The sequence below is a fragment of the Lathamus discolor genome, chromosome W (assembly GCF_037157495.1).
Source record: "Lathamus discolor isolate bLatDis1 chromosome W, bLatDis1.hap1, whole genome shotgun sequence".
Classification (NCBI taxonomy): domain Eukaryota; kingdom Metazoa; phylum Chordata; class Aves; order Psittaciformes; family Psittacidae; genus Lathamus; species Lathamus discolor.
Genome location: NC_088908.1, coordinates 26,582,004 through 26,600,550, shown reverse-complemented (window position 1 = coordinate 26,600,550; position 18,547 = coordinate 26,582,004). Strand labels below are relative to the sequence as shown.

Here is an 18,547-nt window from a genome sequence, read left to right as displayed (position 1 = left end):
ACAAACCCAAGAATTGCTCTGTGTGCTTACTATTTAAGCATCCATAATACAACCACTATCGAAATACACACTGGGCAGGACTGAGCTGTGACCAGACTCAGCACAGCAGGTCAGAAGTTCCTGTGAACTTGACCATGAGTGCACAGAAAAGCAAGTTTTGAGTAAGTGAATAAGGATGTCGATCATATTTGAAAAATCATGGCAGTCAGGTGAAGTTCCCGACGACTGGAAAAAGGGAAATATAGCCCCCATTTTCAAGAAGGGGAAATTGGATGACCCAGGCAATTACAGACCATTCAGTCTCACCTCTGTGCCTGGCAAAATCTTGGAGCAGATTCTCCTGGAAGGCATGCTAAGGCACATGAAAAACAACAAGGTGCTTGGTGACAGCCAGCATGGCTTCACTAAGGGGAAATCCTGCCTGACCAATCTGGTGGCCTTCTATGATGGGGCTATGGAACTGATGGACAGGGGTAAAGCAGTTGATGTCATCTACCTGGACTTGTGCAAAGCGTTTGACACTGTCCTGCACGACATCCTTCTCTCTAAATTGGAGAGATATCAATTTGATGGATGGACCACTCAGTGGATAAAGAACTGGCTGGATGGCCGCACACAAAGAGTTGTGGTCAATGGCTCGATGTCCGGCTGGAGAGCAGTAACGAGTGGTGTCCCTCAGGGATTGGTGTTGGGAAAGGGTCTTGTTCAACATCTTTGTCGGTGACATGGACAGTGGGATTGAGTGGGCTCTCAGCAAGTTTGCCAATGACACCAAGCTGTGTGGCTCGGTTGATACACTGGAGGGAAGGAATGCCATCCAGAGAGACCTTGACACGCTTGTAAGGTGGGCTGATGCTAAACTTATGAAGTTCAACCATGACAAGTACAAGGTTCTACACCTGGGTCACAGCAATCCCAGGCACAGCTACAGGTTGGGCAGAGAAGCGATTCAGAGCAGCCCTGTGGAGAAGGACTTGGGGGTGTTGGTCGATGGGAAACTTAACATGAGCCGGCAGTGTGCGCTTGAAGACCAGAAAACCAACCATATCCTGGGCTGCATCAATAGGAGCGTGACCAGCAGGTCGAAGGAGGTGATCCTGCCCCTCTACTCTGCTCTTGTGAGACCTCACTTGGCGTATTGTGTACAGTTCTGTTGTCCTCAACATAAAAAGGACATGGAACTGTTGGAACAAGTCCAGAGGAGGGCCATGAGGATGATCAGGGGACTGGAGCACCTCCCGTATGAAGACAGGCTGAGAAAGTTGGGGCTGTTCAGCCTGGAGAAGAGAAAGCTGTGTTGGAGGCCTCATAGCAGCCTTCCAGTACCTGAAGGGGGCCTACAGGGATGCTGGGGAGGGACTCTTCATTAGGGACTGTAGTGATAGGACAAGGGGTAGCGAGTTAAAACTTAAACAGGGGAAGTTTAGATTGGATATAAGGAAGAAGTTCTTTACTGTAAGGGTGGTGAGGCACTGGAATGGTTTGCCCAGGGAAGTTGGGAATGCTCCATCCCTGGCGGTGTTCAAGGCCAGGTTGGACAGAGCCTTGGGTGATATGGTTTAGTGTGAGGTGTCCCTGCCTGTGGCAGGGGGGTTGGAACTAGATGATCTTAAGGTCCTTTCCAACCCTAATTATTCTATGATTCTATGCTCGAGAGCATGGGCGAAGAGGGGACGAGAAGGTCCCAGGGATGCTATAGGGAACCAAAACACTCTGATGTGGCTCATCCTTGAAGCACTGTTTGCATCCAACCACCACCTCCTTCCCCAAACACCCCTGTGAAGACACGGGCCGGTGCCTCTTTGATGCTGCCACATTTATTTGGGAACATCTGCTTTCTATGTTGCCCAACGCCTCACGCCAACAGCCGCCAGAGCCACAGTGAGCAAACTGAGAGCACACAGCAGGAGGAGTGCCCCAGGGAGCCACAGGTTAGGTCCTGCAGAAGAGAAAGATTGGTTACACATCTGAGACCCCTGAACCGGCGCTGAGCCCTGACATGGCATCTCCTGGCTGGGGCTGAGCTGGGGAGGTCATCTCCTGTGAAGGGTAAGAGCCACTGGAGCTGGGGGTATGTCAGGGTCCTGAGGGCATTAACAGGACTCAGTCACCCCAATTAGCCTCACATGGGGCCTTTACCCACACCTGCTGCCCAGGGGCTCCATTTAGTTTGTCATTCATGTGGCTCATCTGAGTTATGCTGTGGGTGATCTTGGTCCTGGACCTCTGCTTGGATCTCCTGGATTGTCCTCAGTGCTCAGAAGGAGCCTGCCTCGCTGTGTTGATGCAGAAGTCTATTGTGAGAGCCCAGCCTTCCTCACCTGTCTCCTGACTCCCGGTCCCTTCCCACCCTGCTCAGCCTGACCTGTGCCCAGTACGGAGCCACTCACCAGAGCCAACCTCTCTGTGCTGGTTTGGCTCCTGGAGCATGCCCTGCATGGCCGTGACACCTGAAAGACTCCATGCTCCTGTTCAGAGCAGTGACTTTAGCAGCGCTTTTAAAGAACCTGGCATTGCCTAGAGAGTTGCAAGGGTCTGTGAGCTGCTCCTGCCCTCCCCAGAAGGACATACGTACCCCCCAGGGCATGTTGGTCAGTCCAGGAATGGTGGGTCTCTTCTCCCAAGGAAGTAGCAGCCAGCAGGTGGATGGGCCCATAGGAGACAATCTTACTGTAGTCATTGGCCAGTGCCCGCTTGCTCCACCGGTGCCTGGGGCACTGCTGTAGATAAAGCCAAAGGAAAGGTGTTGGGAGCAGAGGGCAGGGGAGAAGCACGCTCCAGGGGCAAGAGCAAATCCTGGTGGTCTGCCCCTGGCAGAGGCACCACTGGGGCTGCAGCCTGGGAGTGGTCAAGACCCCAGAGGAGCCTGCTCCTCCCCAGGTCTTATCATAAACCTCTCCTCCTGCAAATACCCAACAGACAGAAGGAAGAGGGAAAGGAGCTTTCTAGTGGGTTCAAGCCCTTGTACCTTTAGTTCAAGGTGCTGGGCTGAGCTCCTGCTGCTAGGAGGTGTTTATTGTGCTGAGGCATCCAAACCAGAGCAGAGACCCTTCTCCAAACAGCAGGCCCAGGGAAGGGAGGTCACTCTGCATGGCCAGGGCACTGTGCAGACCCCTGGGAGAGCTCACCTTGGCACAGGGCTCTGGGCCATTGGGGAGACAGAGCTGGACACGGCAGTGCAGGAACACCTCGGGGTAACCGACAAACTGGAACATCTGGAAGCTGAACTTGGTGGTAGTTTTCTCTCCAAAGATGTTCAGGTATGTCACTGTCTCATCATGGGGACACCTGGGACACCATGGCTGAGTCAGCAGGGGGAAACAAGGGGGAGCATCCCAGCCTGGGACACCAAGCACGCAGGGACTGGGTGCAGCCCCCAGGCTTTTCTGAACAGAACTATTTCTGTCTTGGTGCTAGTGGGGATGCCTTTCCTTGGCACCCTGCATTGTGCCCAGCTTCAGGGAGGAACTGTTACCACCACAGGAGCTGGCTTGTGTCTCACTCCGGGGAGCCACAGCTGCTCTGCATGGGTGCAGTGAGCCTGGCTGTGGTTCCCACTTCCCAGACATCCATGTTACCAGCTTTAGCTTGGCTGCAGCCACCTTTAATGCAAGCTCTTCAGCAGAGACCTCTCTGCACATTGCAGCAAGGTCACCAGCTGCCCAGAAGTGATGCTGGAGGGAAGGCAGTGCTGTTGGCAGCAGAGCAGGGTCAGGAGAGGGGGCTTAGTTTACAGTGGTTAGAGTGATCATCTATGGGGCTGTTCCACCTCTTCAATGACGTTGTCCACCATAGGTTCCACCCATGAGAATGATGGTGTCACTGCAACCTGTCTTTAGCACCCAGCAAAGAGATATGACTGTGCTCATGGTGCAAGGAGACCAGATGCGCTACAGGCACTCCACTCACCCCTTCTCAATAAGCTTGTGCTGCACATCCTGGTAGGGATCTGTGCTCGGTGTGGCCCAGCAGTCCTCAATGCTCAGCAGGAAGTACTTGAGTTGGTGCTGTCCTTCTATCTTCAGCAGAACATAGAGTGTGCCTGTGACAGGGACAGCCACAGCTGGCAGGTGATAGGGCTGGAGGTAGGAGGGGGTCTTGTACAGTCTCATGCTAACATTGAAGTGTCCTTCTCTGACCACAAACTGCACCAGCCTGAGAAGAGAGGAGGAGACCTCACAAACAGAATAAGGCAAGAAGGACGTACCACAAATCAGGCCAATGGCAGAGGTGCACTGACTTGGAATGTGCCTCTGCTCTCAGGTGAGAGCCAGGCCCCAAGCTGTCTCCTGGCTGGTATGTCCACACTGTGTGCGGACAGAGGCAAGGAGCTCCAGGAGTTCTCACTGACTGGCTGGCCAGTGAGAGCTATGAGAAAAGCAACTCAGGAGGTCCTCACCTGCACCTCCACAGGGGCATGGTGGGGGCATCTCCCAGTTCCCACCCTTTATTTTTTGGATAGCTGGTTTCAAGCACTGAGGCTAGGAGAAAGGTATGACCCTCTTTGGCTCTGCCCCAGGCCCAAACCTTGCGTTGAAAAATCATTTTGGGAAGAGAAAGGGAGGTAGCCTGATTTCAGAGCTCTCTAGTGGCTCCCCAGGGCCTTTGCAGATCACCTCATTGAAGGCATCTATTTTTCTGCAAGCTCTTTCATGTCAGCAGTGAAGTGAAGAGGGACCACTCACTTGTCAACAGCAGTGAGAGTGAAGGGCAGCCTCACCACCTGCTCGTAGGCATAAACGCAGGAGAAATGCACCTCAAGCTGAAAACTCCGTGAGATCACTGCCCCATGTGCTTCCCACTCTGACTCCATGACGTTGGAGTATGACACGTGGGAGCTGTTTTGCTGGAACGACACAGAAATCAAGTCTCCAGAATATGTCTAAGTCCATACGCAGAGACCCAAGGCCCAGTTCAGATGGTGCAACTCAGCTGCTCCAGGCCCGGATACCTTCTGGGGTTTTGCTCAAACTGCTGACAAGCATCATCAGAGCAACCAGGAATTAGCAGAGTGACCACAGGTGAGGGCAATGCAGAGTTGGAGCACTGGTTCTTCTGAACCCTCCCTGACCCATGAATCAAGTGAGGGACCAAGGGGCTATAGCCAGGACCACAGAGCTCAGAGGACTGCAGAGCTCAGAGGACTGCAGAGCTCAGAAAGCTGCAGGCTGTTATCTAGGTGATAGCTAGAGCTTTCCGACAGCCCCCAGTGAAGCCTTCCAAGGGGAATGAGAACTTTACAGCACCCTGATATCAAAGGAAAAGCTTCTGGGGCTTCGCCTTTGCTGTCCACACTCTGCACATCTGCTCCTCTCATGGCTTCAGAGCTACACAGAGAGGCTCTGCTGGGTCCTTACCTGAATTATTGATCCACAAGCAGTGTGGTTTTCACCTGTGAGAGTGGCTGCAAAAAACAGCTCACCCTCTTCTTCCCTTTCTGAGACCTTGCATGCCTGGTTCCTCAAGTGGACAAGCTGCTGGGGGATCTTCAGGAGTTCAAATGCCTCCTTCCTCACCATCATCTTCATGTGCTCTTCCTCACAGGACAACTTCAGTACCACATCTAGGGAAAAAAGCCATCTGCAATAGCAATAAGGGCCTGAAGGAGCCCTAGGTCAACTATGGCACAGTCCCACTGAGCTCAGCAGACCCTCATCCCATCCTGGTTGGAGGCTGCTGGTGGGGCTCTTCACAGACACTGGGCAAAAGACAAACCTGTGGGAACACACAGACATTAATGTGGATCTCTTACTTTCTCCTGGTTGCTTAAGACCTGCACAAGTCCATGGCCACTGCTACCCTGAACAGACACAGTCCTTAAGCTCAAGACATCAAAGGCAGATGTTGTGGGTATGGCCCCTTTTGAGGGCTATCTACAGAATCACTGCAGCCTGCCAAGGGCACCAGACAGGGACAGGGATCCTCTCTTGCAGATGAAGAAGACAGGTTTTGGCCAGTGTCTGGAAGAGGCTTCACTGGAGCTGTGTGGAATATGTGTGCTTGTTCTGACACTGCAAGGCAGCTGTGCTCTACAGCATGCCCTGCTACCCTGGCCAGCTTCTTGGCAGACAAGAAATTAAGTAATTAAGACTTTTGGGGAGGAAGGAAATGGCCTGTGACTGGGTTTTGTACCAATGTGTAGTCAGGACATGGTGGTGGTGGCAGGCAGGAGCTGGGATGTGCTCCTGGAGCCTGCATTGGAGAGCAGTGGTAACACCAGTGCACCATGCCCATCACCCTTCCCTCTGGTGCCCCTGGACAGACTATGGAGGGCTCATAGCATCCCCTACCTTGGCAGAATGCCCCTGTGAAGCCTGGTCTGCAGCTGCAAACGGGTCTGTCCTCCATCAGCTGGCAGTGCCCCTGGTGCTGGCATGGGTTTGGCAGGCAGGCGTTCAGACTCCTCTTGAGATGGAGGGCAGCCCCTCGCCTGGGGCTCATCAGCTCCCCTGCAGCAAAGGAAAGGTGAGAAAGCTGAAACTCAGCAAGAACATCTCCCCTGTGAGAGACGTGAGAGCGAACTCACCCATGGCATGAAGCCCTGCACAGCTCGCCAGGGCTGAGATCCTCACCTAGAGCCAGGACAGGCACACCTGAGGAAGAACCTGCCCTTGGCTTGCCTAGGAGGATGCATGTGAGAGCCTGGGAGAGCTCCTCAGCATGGCTATAATGTGGATCAGAGCTATGTAGCCTGCCACCAGCTAGCAAGGAGAGTGGTGGCACGTCACAGCCCCTGTGCCCATCTCCACAGGTGACTGCACGTGACTGGGATGGAGAGCCTGAGGTTTCTGCCTATTTTGCTGGTTCCTGCACCCCAGTTCCTGCCTCCCCTTGAGCCCTGCTCTGTTATCTCCCCATAGCAGCCTTCAGCAGTGCCCTGAATGAGGAACCTGGACACAGATCAGGTGAGGGCTTGACCTCTCCTTTCCATAGTACGCATCTGTGACCCAGCAGGGACAGTGGACAGGGAGACTCACTCTTGTTGCCTTCACAGCCAGCCAGGCAGAGGGCAGAGACCAGCAGCAAGCATCTCACAGTCCTTTCCTGTGAAAACAAACAGGTTCTGGGTAACTTGGTTTTAGTATGCTTGCTGGAGATGTTTGCAGTCACCCATAAAGAGCCCACACTCAAGCATTGGGTGTGATAATTTCTGTACTGTATATCCTCCAAAAACTCTATGTTCAATGGCACAAAGTAATTTCCTATCCCAAATAAATGGATACCTCCCCCCCCCCCCCCCCCAGGCTAACACAAGGGTCAAATACTGTCCTGAATTTAGGGAGCTATTCCTGAATGAGGGGGTGGAAGAAACCAGACCTTGGACCTGCAGGGATGTGCTGGCAGTGATAAAGCCACATTTCAGTAAGAACAGGCACTTTACGTAAAACTGCATAGCTGAGGCATCAGCCCAGGCTCCCCAAAGAGGAAAGGAGTTTCCCCTCTTTCCACTACAGCTCTTTTGAAGAGCCAGGATTTGCAAAAGGATCCTTGCTTTTCCAGTAACACATATCCATAACAAGGAGACAATGGGATAAAAAAACCCCAAAGCTTTGGACACAACTAAAATTAATGCCACAAAAACATAGATTAAGTCAATCTCCCCCATGATACGGATAATGGACTTCTTTAGGGAAATTCATGGTGTGGTGCTGGGTGAGCCCTGGACACTGGAGTCTCCTTATCAGACATGGATAAGAGCCAGATGGGGCCGGTGGCTGGAGCGATGCAGTGCCAAAAGCCCCACTCCAGTCTGGCAGCACATGGCTCACCCTCCACCAGACGCCAGAGCTCCAGGCAAGGAGGGTTTACTCTCCGCTCTGCTCCTTGTTCTCCACAGCAGTCCTGAGACATCCCACCAGCATCAAGCTCTCGCCTTGTTCTCACCCCACTTACCATCGCCAGGCTGCTCTGTGCTCCTCCAGCCATCAATGCCCCTGTCGCTCTCGTGCTCCCTGCCTCGTGCCTTATATTGCCTTCCAGCAGCTCATCCTTGTCCCGTTGTGTCCCCCCCCAAACACTCTGCTTGGTGATTGCACAAGATCCAGCTTAGCATCCTTCAGCTCTAGACCCTCCCAAAGTCCATCCTCCGGCACCCATGGCCCTTCCCATTGGCCGATGGCTCCTGACTGCTGACCCAATTCACCACCCTGGTGGGATCCCAAACAGGGCAGTATCCACAAAATCCCGAGGAATGTGGGGGTATGTGCATCCAACTGTTTTGTGGTACCTGCTTTTGATGCAGCAGTAACAGCAGATACCACAGCAGAACATGTGAAAGCCAGATAACTGTGTACTGAACACATGCCATTTCGCAACCAGAACGTACAGTGGCTTTGGCTGGTTTCTTAATGACTTCTGACATCTAAGATCTGGTGAGATGGAGGGATGAGGGCTTGGTCCTACCATGCTTTGTTTAGGAAACTAACCAGCTGCCAACAGCAGTAATCACTCAAGGTGATGCTTCTTGATATATATTGACTATATACTCTGTGCTTTAATTGCCACAGTCACCACAACACAGTGGCAAATGTGAACATCAACCCAGTTTTTTTCTAACCACAATGAAAGCCAGAAAACAATAGTGTTTAGCACTTGACCCTGCTCACAGCCTAATGAACAACCAATTAGAAAAAGAAGAGAGAAAAGGCCTCCTGACATCCCTGTGAGAATCTCTGTTTTCCATTATGGGTTGTACAAAGCAGTTGACAGAAGCTTGCACAGACTCAATTAGAGATGCAAAAGCAGCACAGACTGAAGGCTTAGAAAGCAACAGAGTAATAGGATGGGGGGGAGCTTTGCGGTTTTATTATTCTTTTTAAAAAGAGAGTGAAACCCCGTGAGTTTCAGAGCAGCTTCGTGGTCTCCGGGGCTGTCCTGGGGAGCACATTTGGCTGCTTCCCCCGGCTTTGCCTAAGTGTTTCCTGGCAGAGGAGGCTGCAGCACACACGGGTGGTCTCTCCAAGGCAGCACCTGGAGCTCAGCCAGGAAGATGCTCAGACCAGCGGCGGGGAGAGTCAGGGCAGCCGAGGGGTGGCAGGGTGGGCGCCTGAGGAGACCCCGGGGACAGCCCGGGGCACAGTGGCCTGCCCGGGATGGTGGGAGGCCTGGGGGGGGGGAAGCCCCGGGGAGGCCGGGGAAGGCCCTTGAGTGGAGGCTGGGGTAAGCCCGGGAGAGTCCTCGGGGAGGCCGGGGGGAGGCCGCGGGTAGGTCGGGGTAGGGCCGGAGGGAGGCCTGGGGGGAGGCTGCAGGCCCTGCCACGGCCCCGCGGTGCCTTTGTGGTGGCGTGCGGATGCCCGGCAGCAGCGGGGCGGGCAGGGATCGGCAGCGGCAGCCGCAGGGCCGGGGAGGAGGGCTGGGCCCGCCACCCCCCAAGTGCAAGGTCTGTGCCTCTGTCTGTCTGTCTGCCCCTCATGGGTCAGCCTGATCGCGGGGAGCGGGAAACAAACAACCCCCACATCCCCGGGAGGATATCCATAACAAACAACCTCTGTCCTTGGAGGCTGCTGAGTGCTGCAGAACATCCTGCTCCCTTCAAGGCCCCTGCGCTGCCGGCCTGACTCGGTTCAACCCCGATTACTCTGGTAGGGCCATCGGCCGGTGCCCGGCAGGTTTTGGAGCTGCCTTCCAGCCAGCAGCACCCCGGAGGACGCAGCTTTCACACGGGCACGGCAAGCAAGGGATGTGGCACCACCTGAGCATGGGGATGTGCTGAGTCTGGCTCCCCCGATCTGATGGCTTCCCTACACCATGGCACCCAGGAACATGCAGCTACTTCTTTACTAAGACCAGCCCAAAGTCAAATTCAGTGCTCAGTCTTCACTGTCATGCCTCTGGCTGCCTCAGCCATGCTCATGCACTAAATCACTGTAGCCAGCATGCCAATGTTTCTGTGTTGCTGTGTACCTGGGTCCCACCCCTGAATTCACCCTGGTGTGTGCGTTTCTGTAGTGCCTGGGAGGAGGTGGAATGGATGTTCTGGAGGAGAAGGAGGAAGACAAGAAAAGAGTGGAAGGAAAGCTGAAGGATTTGGTGGTCAATGATGACCTCCAGGATGTGGAGACAAAGGTGCTTGTGGAGCAAGACTGTGTCCCAAAGCATCTGCTCTAAGTCATGTGTGTCTGTCAGTTGCTGGGATGAGCAGAGACAGTTCCTCTGGGCTCCATGGGGAGATGGCACACATGTGGATGTCACGTGTGGTCCCTTGGCACCCAGAAGGGAGTGAGCAAGTTTCATGTGCCTGGTGTGTCTGTGCAAGAGTGGGCACGTGTAAGTAAGACAAGGTAACTCACTTCATTGCACACACATTCATTGCTGTATCATGACACTATGAGAAAGGTAGATTGTGCATGCCCTTCTTCGGTTCTGCCTCAGGCCCAAACCTCGCGTTGAAAAACCATTTTGGGAAGAGAAAGGGAGGTAGCCTGATTTCAGAGCTCTCTAGTGGCTCCCCAGGGCCTTTGCAGATCACCTCATTGAAGGCGTCTATTTTTCTGCAAGCTCTTTCATGTCAGCAGACATGAAGAGGGTCCCCTCACTTGTCAACAGCAGTGAGAGTGAAGGGCAGCCTCACCACCTGCTCGTAGGCATAGACGCAGGAGAAATGCACCTCAAGCTGAAAACTCCGTGAGATCACTGCCCCATGTGCTTCCCACTCTGACTCCATGACGTTGGAGTATGACACGTGGGAGCTGTTTTGCTGGAATGACACAGAAATCAAGTCTCCAGAATATGTCTAAATCCATATACAGAGACCCAAGGTCCAGTTCAGATGGTGCAACTCAGCTGCCACAGTGAGCAAACTGAGAGCACACAGCAAGAGGAGGGCCCCAGGGAGCCACAAGTTAGGTCCTGCAGAAGAGAAAGATTGGTTACACATCTGGGGCCCCTGAACCGGCACTGAGCCCTGACATGGCATCTCCTGGCTGGGGCTGAGCTGGGGAGGTCATCTCCTGTGAAGGGTAAGGGCCACTGGAGCTGGGGGTATGTCAGGGTCCTGAGGGCATTAACAGGACTCAGTCACCCCAATTAGCCTCACATGGGGCCTTTACCCACACCTGCTGCCCAGGGGCTCCATTTAGTTTGTCATTCACACAGCTGGTCTCTAAACAAAAAGGAAAGGGAGAAAGGGGAGGAAGAAAAGATGGAGGTGAAAGATAAGAAAGGGGGAAGATAAAGAGAAAAACAAGCAAGGAAGCCTCTGGTTATGAACTCATCAGTGTTAGTTCAACACCAGGAAAAACACCATAACAAATTCATTTAGAATCCTTTTACAGCCACCAGGGACATAGCAGCTGCCAAAAAATAAAAATAAAAAAAAAAAATCAGTTAATACATAATATCAAGGACTAGCATCAATCTAATTTTATTTCCTCTTCTGATGGAGTAATTGGCTTGAGAGACAAGGAGGAAAGCATTGAAGTGGCATGACTCTACCCCTGCTAAGTTTAGAGCAACCAGCATGGCTGGCCCAGGATGAAAACCCACCCAAGGCTCTGGCGGGCTTAACTCTACGTGGGCAGCAAATATCTGAGGAGCTTGTACCAATGTTGCTTGGCAAATAGCCGCAGGGAGTGAGAGAGCCAGGAGCTCAGCTCCTGCCAGGGCTGTTCCTGTGACACCCGACGAGGGGAGCCACCTCCAGAGGACACACTGACCAGAGCCATGGGGCGCAACTGCCTCGGCCACCAGTGAACCCTAAGCTAGGTAGTCTGGAAAGGACCTGTCAGGCATTGCTATGGAAGCTTTGGACTAAGGGGCCATTGCGGCTGCCCCCTCCCCCCCCCCCCCCCCCCCGACAACCAAAATGCAGCAACACCCACCCCACTATCCTCAGGAGAGCCGCAAAATAGCAACCCCACAGTGCCAGCACACCACCCACCTTATTGGCCATGCTTGAAAAGGTGTTTCTGAGAGGCAGAGGCTGGCTGGAGCTGCTGAGGGCTTGTGCCATTCTTGTATATCAAAAGAATCTTGATTTTTATATTTTGTCCTCTGAAAGTCATTTTTAGTCTTTATATTAGGATTTCAGATGTTTACGTGTTGGGGAAGAGGGAGAAGAGGAACTTTTCAAGTAGCATTGCAACTTGATTAAAGTTTGAGCTCTCTTTCTTACTAAGCAGTGACAGTTGCAACAGTAGAGTATGCAGAGGATTTCAGTTGCACATGAAATCCTAAGAAAGTCCCATCAGAACAGGCAGCTTCCAACTGGTGTTCCCAGTGCGTTCCCTCTGTATGTGTGTGTGAGGCACAGAGCTAGCTTAGCTATTTAAAAAGACCTGTTTGAGGATGGAATAAATCATAGAATATAGCTTAATTGACAAGTAAAAAGTCTGAGTAGTGGTATTAGTTTTCTAAAGCTCATTTTAAATATTCTTGTGTTCTAATTAAATACTGGCCTTTTCGAAATGCCTAATTTGGAAGCTTTTAGATGCTGGAGGATGAAAGGAACTGCATACATGTGAAATACTATCTTATGTCTCAAGTTATACTCCAGTAATAGCACCACATTATCAATGTGACACCCACTGCTGGCAGCAACATTGTGGCTCCTTGCTTATGGGAAGGTTTTGAAGTAGCCCTGCTTGTGCTCTTGCTTTGATTTTGTAACTGGTTCATGACACTTTGTGACCCATTTAGAGCAAACATGGTGCCATTGTGCTTGTGCAGCATAATTGTTATAATTGTATGTGTGTGTCAACACTGTCTGGGCATCTGCACCTAATGTTTAAATACCCATGTCTCTGTTAACGCATCCTTTCAAAGTTAGTCAGTGTGCCCTAGAAAGTGAGATGATGTAGAAGATACATGCATGGTGCTATATGCAGTGGTGGTCATAGAATCATGGAATGATTTGGGTTGGAAGGGATCTTAAAGCTCATCCAGTTCCAACCCCCTGCCACAGGCAGGGACACCTTCCACTAGACCAGGTTGCTCTAAGCTTTGTCCAACCTGGCCTTGAACACTGCCAGGGATGGGGCAGCCACAGCTTCTCTGGGCAACCTGTGCCAGCGCCTCACCACCCTCGCAGGGAAGAAATTCTTCCTAAGATCTCATCTCAATCTCCCCTCTGTCAGGTGAAAGCTAGTCTTTAGGGTTTTCTACCATACTGGTAGCTGATGTGGAAACAGGAGCAGTGTCACAGTCAGGTGGTTCCAACTCATGGATAAATACATGAACAATGCCATTGTGGACAGGGCTGTGTCAGTAGCTGTTGATGGTGACTTGTTTTCTTTGCAGAGTTTGACAGGTCACATAGTACCCATTGACAGCCTACAGGTCAATATGAATGAGAAACTCATTGTTGCAGGGTCCCGGTCAGGGTCCATCTGAGTTTGGGACCTGGAAGCTGCCAGAAGTATGTTTCCATGAGTTCTGTTAATGCATGCTTTTTATACTGTCCTTACGCTTAATACCTATGCTAACCCTGAAGGTTCTGAATTTACGAAGGAGCAGGAGCCTGTCATTGCTTTCATCTTAATTTCCATCCCTCTTAAGAGAGCTTTTGTGCACTTCCTACTGAGACTGTAGAGCTGTGTATGCACACTCAAGCAGAAATTTGTACATGTATTGTGGAGACTGACCTGAGGAGAGAGTTTCTAGGGGTTTGACTCAAGTGTGTTGAGAACTATATTCCAGATGAGTTTCCATGCACATGTAGAGTAGCTAGTATATAGAATTTGTATTCAGACTCTCTGCTTAAAATTGTCAGCCTTGAAAGGATCCAAAATAAAATTGGAAGTTTTAAGTATATGTTGTGGTTTAAACCAATCCACACAGGTCATCCACTCACCCCCCCCCGACCCTCCCCACTCCCGGAGGGATGGGGAGGAGAATCAGGAGAATGTAACTCCCACGGGTTGAGATAAGAACAACCCAGTAACTAAGGTATAACACAAATCACTGCTGCTACCGCCAATGATAATATTGATAAGAGAAAATAACAAGAGAATACGATACCACTGCCGAACGAGTTCGACCCCCCCGAAGAGAGAGATTGTGCCCTTCCGGGTAACTCCCAGTTACCTCTCTGGGCATGACGTGCTGTGGTATGGAATACCTCTTTGGCTAGTTTGGGTCAGGTGTCCTGTCTCTGCTTCCTCCTGGCCTCCCCTCGTCCCCGGCAGAGCATGAGACTCACAGAGTCCTTGGCCAGAATAAACATTACTTAGCAACAATTAAAAACAATCGGTGTTATCAGCTCTCTGCCCAGGCTGGAAGTCAAAACACAGAGCTTGCACCAGTTACTAAGAAGGAGCAAACCAGCTCCTGGTAAACCCAGGACAGTATATTTGGTTCTGCACAAGCCCAGGAATCCCTCACTTGCTGACCCCTTGTTCTCAGGCTTAAGTTCTAACTGTTCTTTTTTTCCTCAACTGATTTTTCTCCTCTTCTGCTCTTGTATGGCCATTTAAATAAACAAAGACCTAATTTTTAATAAATCATAAAAGCTATGAGCTCATCAAGCTCTGTTCCTTTAAAGGCCAACTGTTGAGTCATGCTTTATTTATTGCATTTTTCTCAAATCCTAGAACAAGTTAGACATTACTGTGGGGATCTGTTACAGACCGCCTGATCAAGAGGAATCTGTGGATGAAGCACTAAAGAGACAGATAGGAAAAGCCTCACACTCACAGGCCCTTGTTCTCATGGGGGACTTCAACCACCCTGATATCTGTTGGAGCGACAGTACGGCCTGTCACAAGCAATCCAGGAGGTTCCTCGATTGTGTGGAAAACAACTTCCTTCTGCAAGTAATAGAGGAACGACAAGGAGAGGTGCCATGCTTGAGCTACTGCTCACCAACAGGGAAGGGCTCATTGGAAATGTGATGCTCTAGGGCAGCCTTGGCTGCAGCGATCATGAGATGGTCAAATTCAAGATCCTCAGGACAGTGAGAAGAGCATGCAGAAAGCTCAATGCCCTGGACTTCAAGAGAGCAGACTTTGGCCTCTTCAGGAACCTGCTTAGTAAGGTTCCATGGGATATAGCCCTAGAAGGCAGGGGGGCCCAAGATATTCAAGGATCACCAGCTACAAGGTCAAGAGTGTTGCACCCCAACTAGAAGGAAGTGCAGCAGGAGGGCCAGGAGACCTCCTTGGATGGATAAGAAGCTGCCGAGGAAAATTCAAAGGAAAAAAGAGGTTTATAAAAGGTGGAAGCAAGGACAGGTGGCCTGGGAAGAATACAGGGATGTTGTCCAGGAAGCTAAGGACCAGGTTAGGAAAGCTAAGGCCAAGTTAGAATTAAACTTGGCAAGGTATGTTAAGGGTAACAGGAAGGGATTTTATAGGTATGTAGCAAATAAAAGACAGACTAGGGACAACGTAGGCCCACTCTGGAAGGTATCAGGAGAACTGGCTACCCTGGATTTGGAGAAGGCTGAGGTTCTGAATGACTTCTTCGCCTTGGTCTTCACTGGCAAAGGCTCTGACTGCACCACCCAAGTCTTGGAAGACAGACGCAGGGACTGTGAGAATGAAGACATTAGGCCCACTGTAGGAGAGGATCTGGTTCGAGACCATCTTAAAAACATGAACGTACACAAGTCCATGGGACCTGATGAAATCCATCCGCGGGTCCTGAAGGAGCTGGCAAATGAAGTTATTAAGCCACTGTCCATCATATTTGAAAAAACATGGCAGTCATGTGAAGTTCCCGATGACTGGAAAAAGGGAAACATAACCCCCATTTTCAAGAAGGGGAAATTGGATGACCCGGGGAATTACAGACCATTCATTCTCAGCTCTGTGCCTGGCAAAATCTTGGAGCAGATTCTCCTGGACAGCATGCTAAGACACATGAAAAACAACAAGGTGCTTGGTGACAGCCAGCATGGCTTCACTAAGGAGAAATCCTGCCTGACCAATTTGGTAGCCTTCTAATATGGGGCTACGGAACTGATGGACAGGGGTAGAGCAGTTGAATATCATCTACCTGGACTTGTGCAAAGCGTTCGACACTGTCCTGCACGACATCCTTGTCTCTAAATTTGAGAGACATCAATTTGATAGGTGGACCACTCAGTGGATAAAGAATTGGCTGGATGGCTGCACGCCATCCAGCCATCTTGTGGATGACCACGTTGTGGTCAACAGCTCAATGTCCATTTGGAGACTGGTAACAAGTGTCCCTTTGTGGTCGGTATTGGGACTGATCCTGTTCAACATCTTTGTCAGTGACATGGACAGTGGGATTGAGTGCGCCCTCAGCAAGTTTGCCAATTACACCAAGCTGTGTGGCTCGGTTGATACGCTGGAGGGGTGGAATGCCATCCAGAGGGACCTTGATATGCTTGTAAGGTGGTCCAATGCCAACCTCGTGAAGTTCAACCAAGCCAAGGGCAAGGTCTTACACCTGCTTTGGGGTAATGCCAGGCACAGCTACAGGTAGGGCAGAGAAGGACTTGGGGATGTTGGTTGATGAGAAACTGAGCAGTGTGCACTCGCAACCAAGAAAGCCAACCGTATCCTGGGCCACAGGTGATCCTGCCCCTTTGCTGTTGTGAGACCCCACTTGGAGTACTGTGTGCAGTTCTGTTGTACTCAAAATAAGAAGGACATGGAGCTGTCGGAGCAAGTCTGAGGAGGGCCACAAGGATGACATCAGTGCTGGAGCACTTCCCGTATGATGACAGGCTGAGAAAGTTGGGGGTGGTCAGCCTGGAGAAGAGGAGCTGCGTGGAGACCTCATAGCAGCCTTCCAATATCTGAAGGGGGGCTACAAGGATGCTGGAGAGTGGTTCTTCATCAGGGACTGTATCAATAGGACAAGGGGGAATGGATTTAAACTTAAACAGGGGAAGTTCAGTATAGATATAAGGAAGAAGCTCTGTGAAGATGGTGAGGCACTGGAACAGGTTGCCCAGAGAAGCTGTGGCTGCCCCATCCCTGGCAGTGAGATGCCAGGTTGGCAAAGAAAGTGAATCAAAAGCGGAGATCCAGAATCCAGAGGATGACAAAGAGATCTTCCAGCCCAAGAATGTTATCTGTCAGTACAATGGTTTATTATGCTTTTGAGTAGCATTTGGATTAGAGTTGTAGGTGATAAACTGGTTCAGTAGAAGTGAGCTTTGGTTTTACTATCATAGAGGCTTTGTCTGTGACTGGGAGAGTCTAGGAAATGTTTTTTTTTTTTGGATGCTGAACCACAGATGATGATGGTGAACTACTGGGAGGTGGTATGTTTACTGAGTGCAGTGATGTTTGGTCAAAGCCTGGCTAAGAATCCAGAGCTCCACTGTAAGCATAGAATCTCAGACTGGTTTGGGTTGGAAGGGACCTTAAAGCTCATCTGGTTCTAACCCCCTGCTACAGGCAGGAACACCTTCCACTAGACCAGGTTGCTCCAAGCTTTGTCCAACCTGGCCTTGAACACTGCCAGGGATGGGGCAGCCACAACAGCAAAGCATGCTGCCTTCCTGTCCTGATTATAGAGGGCTACTGTCTTATGGGATCTTTATTAGCTTAGAATTGTGCTATGTATAAAATCAGCAGACTCCATTAAAGAAGGAAAGATGAAATATTTTGTTAAAGAAGAGGTGGTTGTTTAGGAAGCATAGTGCAAGGCCTGTATCATTTTTATGTGAATGTGAGAAATTAGGTACTCCTTCTAAGGAATTAATAGTCATTATTTGGATTTACTTATGTAAATCAGTTTAGCAGGAGGTGATTCCCCCCTCCCCCCCCGATGTAATTTGTTCTGACAATGCCTTTTCTTGTGTTTCATACCTCTACAGCAGCAATGAACTACATAGGTCAGTTTGTTCCTCCCATCCATGAAGGCTGAGAGCCTTTGGCTAAACTCAACAGTAGCGTCACAGATTGAAGGAGGTAACTCTACTTGTCATATTGCTGATTACCCACATGTGTGGGGCTGTTGGAGGTCTCCCAGCTCCAAGGTTGACTTATCACTGATCTGTAGCCTTGGATGCTCCTTTTGTTTGCTTGTTTTGCACTCCTCCTCAAAACAGTGAGCCCTTTCCAGCACCCCCTGAGGATGGTATGAAAACAGCCTCTTGGGGGGAATGGCATTAATGACCCTCAAACCAGGGAGAGCTGCATGGCTGCAGAAATGACTACTTGTAATCTAGCTGTACAGAAACTTTGCTCTCAACTCCTCTTGAAAGGAACAGTTTCTACTTTCCCACTTTCCCTCTCGGTAGAGCCTGTAGCTGCAAAGGAAGCAGTGAAGCCCAGCCAAGCTGCAGATGTCCATACACTGTTGCCAAAGCAAGAACTTGTATATACTATTTGATCTGTTAATAGCTGTTCATGTTCCCACTGTGAAAGATGCACGAATGCTCGAGACTTTACAGTTTCTAAGAAAGCTGATTCCTTTACTGAAGAGCAGTAAAAATTCAGCTCAAGGCTTTGTCCTGCCCTGAGTCTTGCCTGAGCAGTAGAATCAAAGGCCAAGCCTCCAACAGGTGATGGCTCTATTGCTTTTGTTCACTTCTTGCACTTGCAGTGGTGTTTCTGCTTGCATCTCAAAACTGGAGCACTCTGAAGAGGACCAAGTGCAGGATATATTATCCTGGCTTCTTTAGAAT

General features: G+C 50.7%; 1 protein-coding gene across 5 annotated transcripts; it reads right to left on the bottom strand.

The window, feature by feature from the left end:
* Window positions 1-1,780: 1,780 nt before the first annotated feature.
* On the bottom strand, window positions 1,781-8,055 carry LOC136004409 (uromodulin-like). Of its 5 annotated transcripts, XM_065660862.1 has the most exons (10): window positions 7,894-8,055; window positions 6,978-7,044; window positions 6,291-6,449; window positions 5,358-5,563; window positions 4,686-4,846; window positions 3,910-4,155; window positions 3,129-3,288; window positions 2,576-2,720; window positions 2,391-2,468; window positions 1,974-2,276 (listed from the first exon to the last, which is right to left on the bottom strand). In XM_065660862.1, exons 1-10 carry the CDS (start codon window positions 7,924-7,926, stop codon window positions 2,251-2,253), a joined length of 1,281 nt encoding a protein of 426 aa, XP_065516934.1. In that variant the 5' UTR covers window positions 7,927-8,055; the 3' UTR covers window positions 1,974-2,250. The 5 variants fall into 5 exon arrangements, with proteins under 5 accessions (XP_065516935.1, XP_065516933.1, XP_065516936.1 ...); XM_065660863.1 differs by lacking the exons at window positions 1,974-2,276; window positions 2,391-2,468 and adding an exon at window positions 1,781-1,939 and having other exon boundaries at window positions 7,894-8,054; XM_065660861.1 differs by having other exon boundaries at window positions 1,970-2,468; window positions 2,576-2,717.
* Between the last annotated feature and the right edge of the window lie 10,492 nt (window positions 8,056-18,547).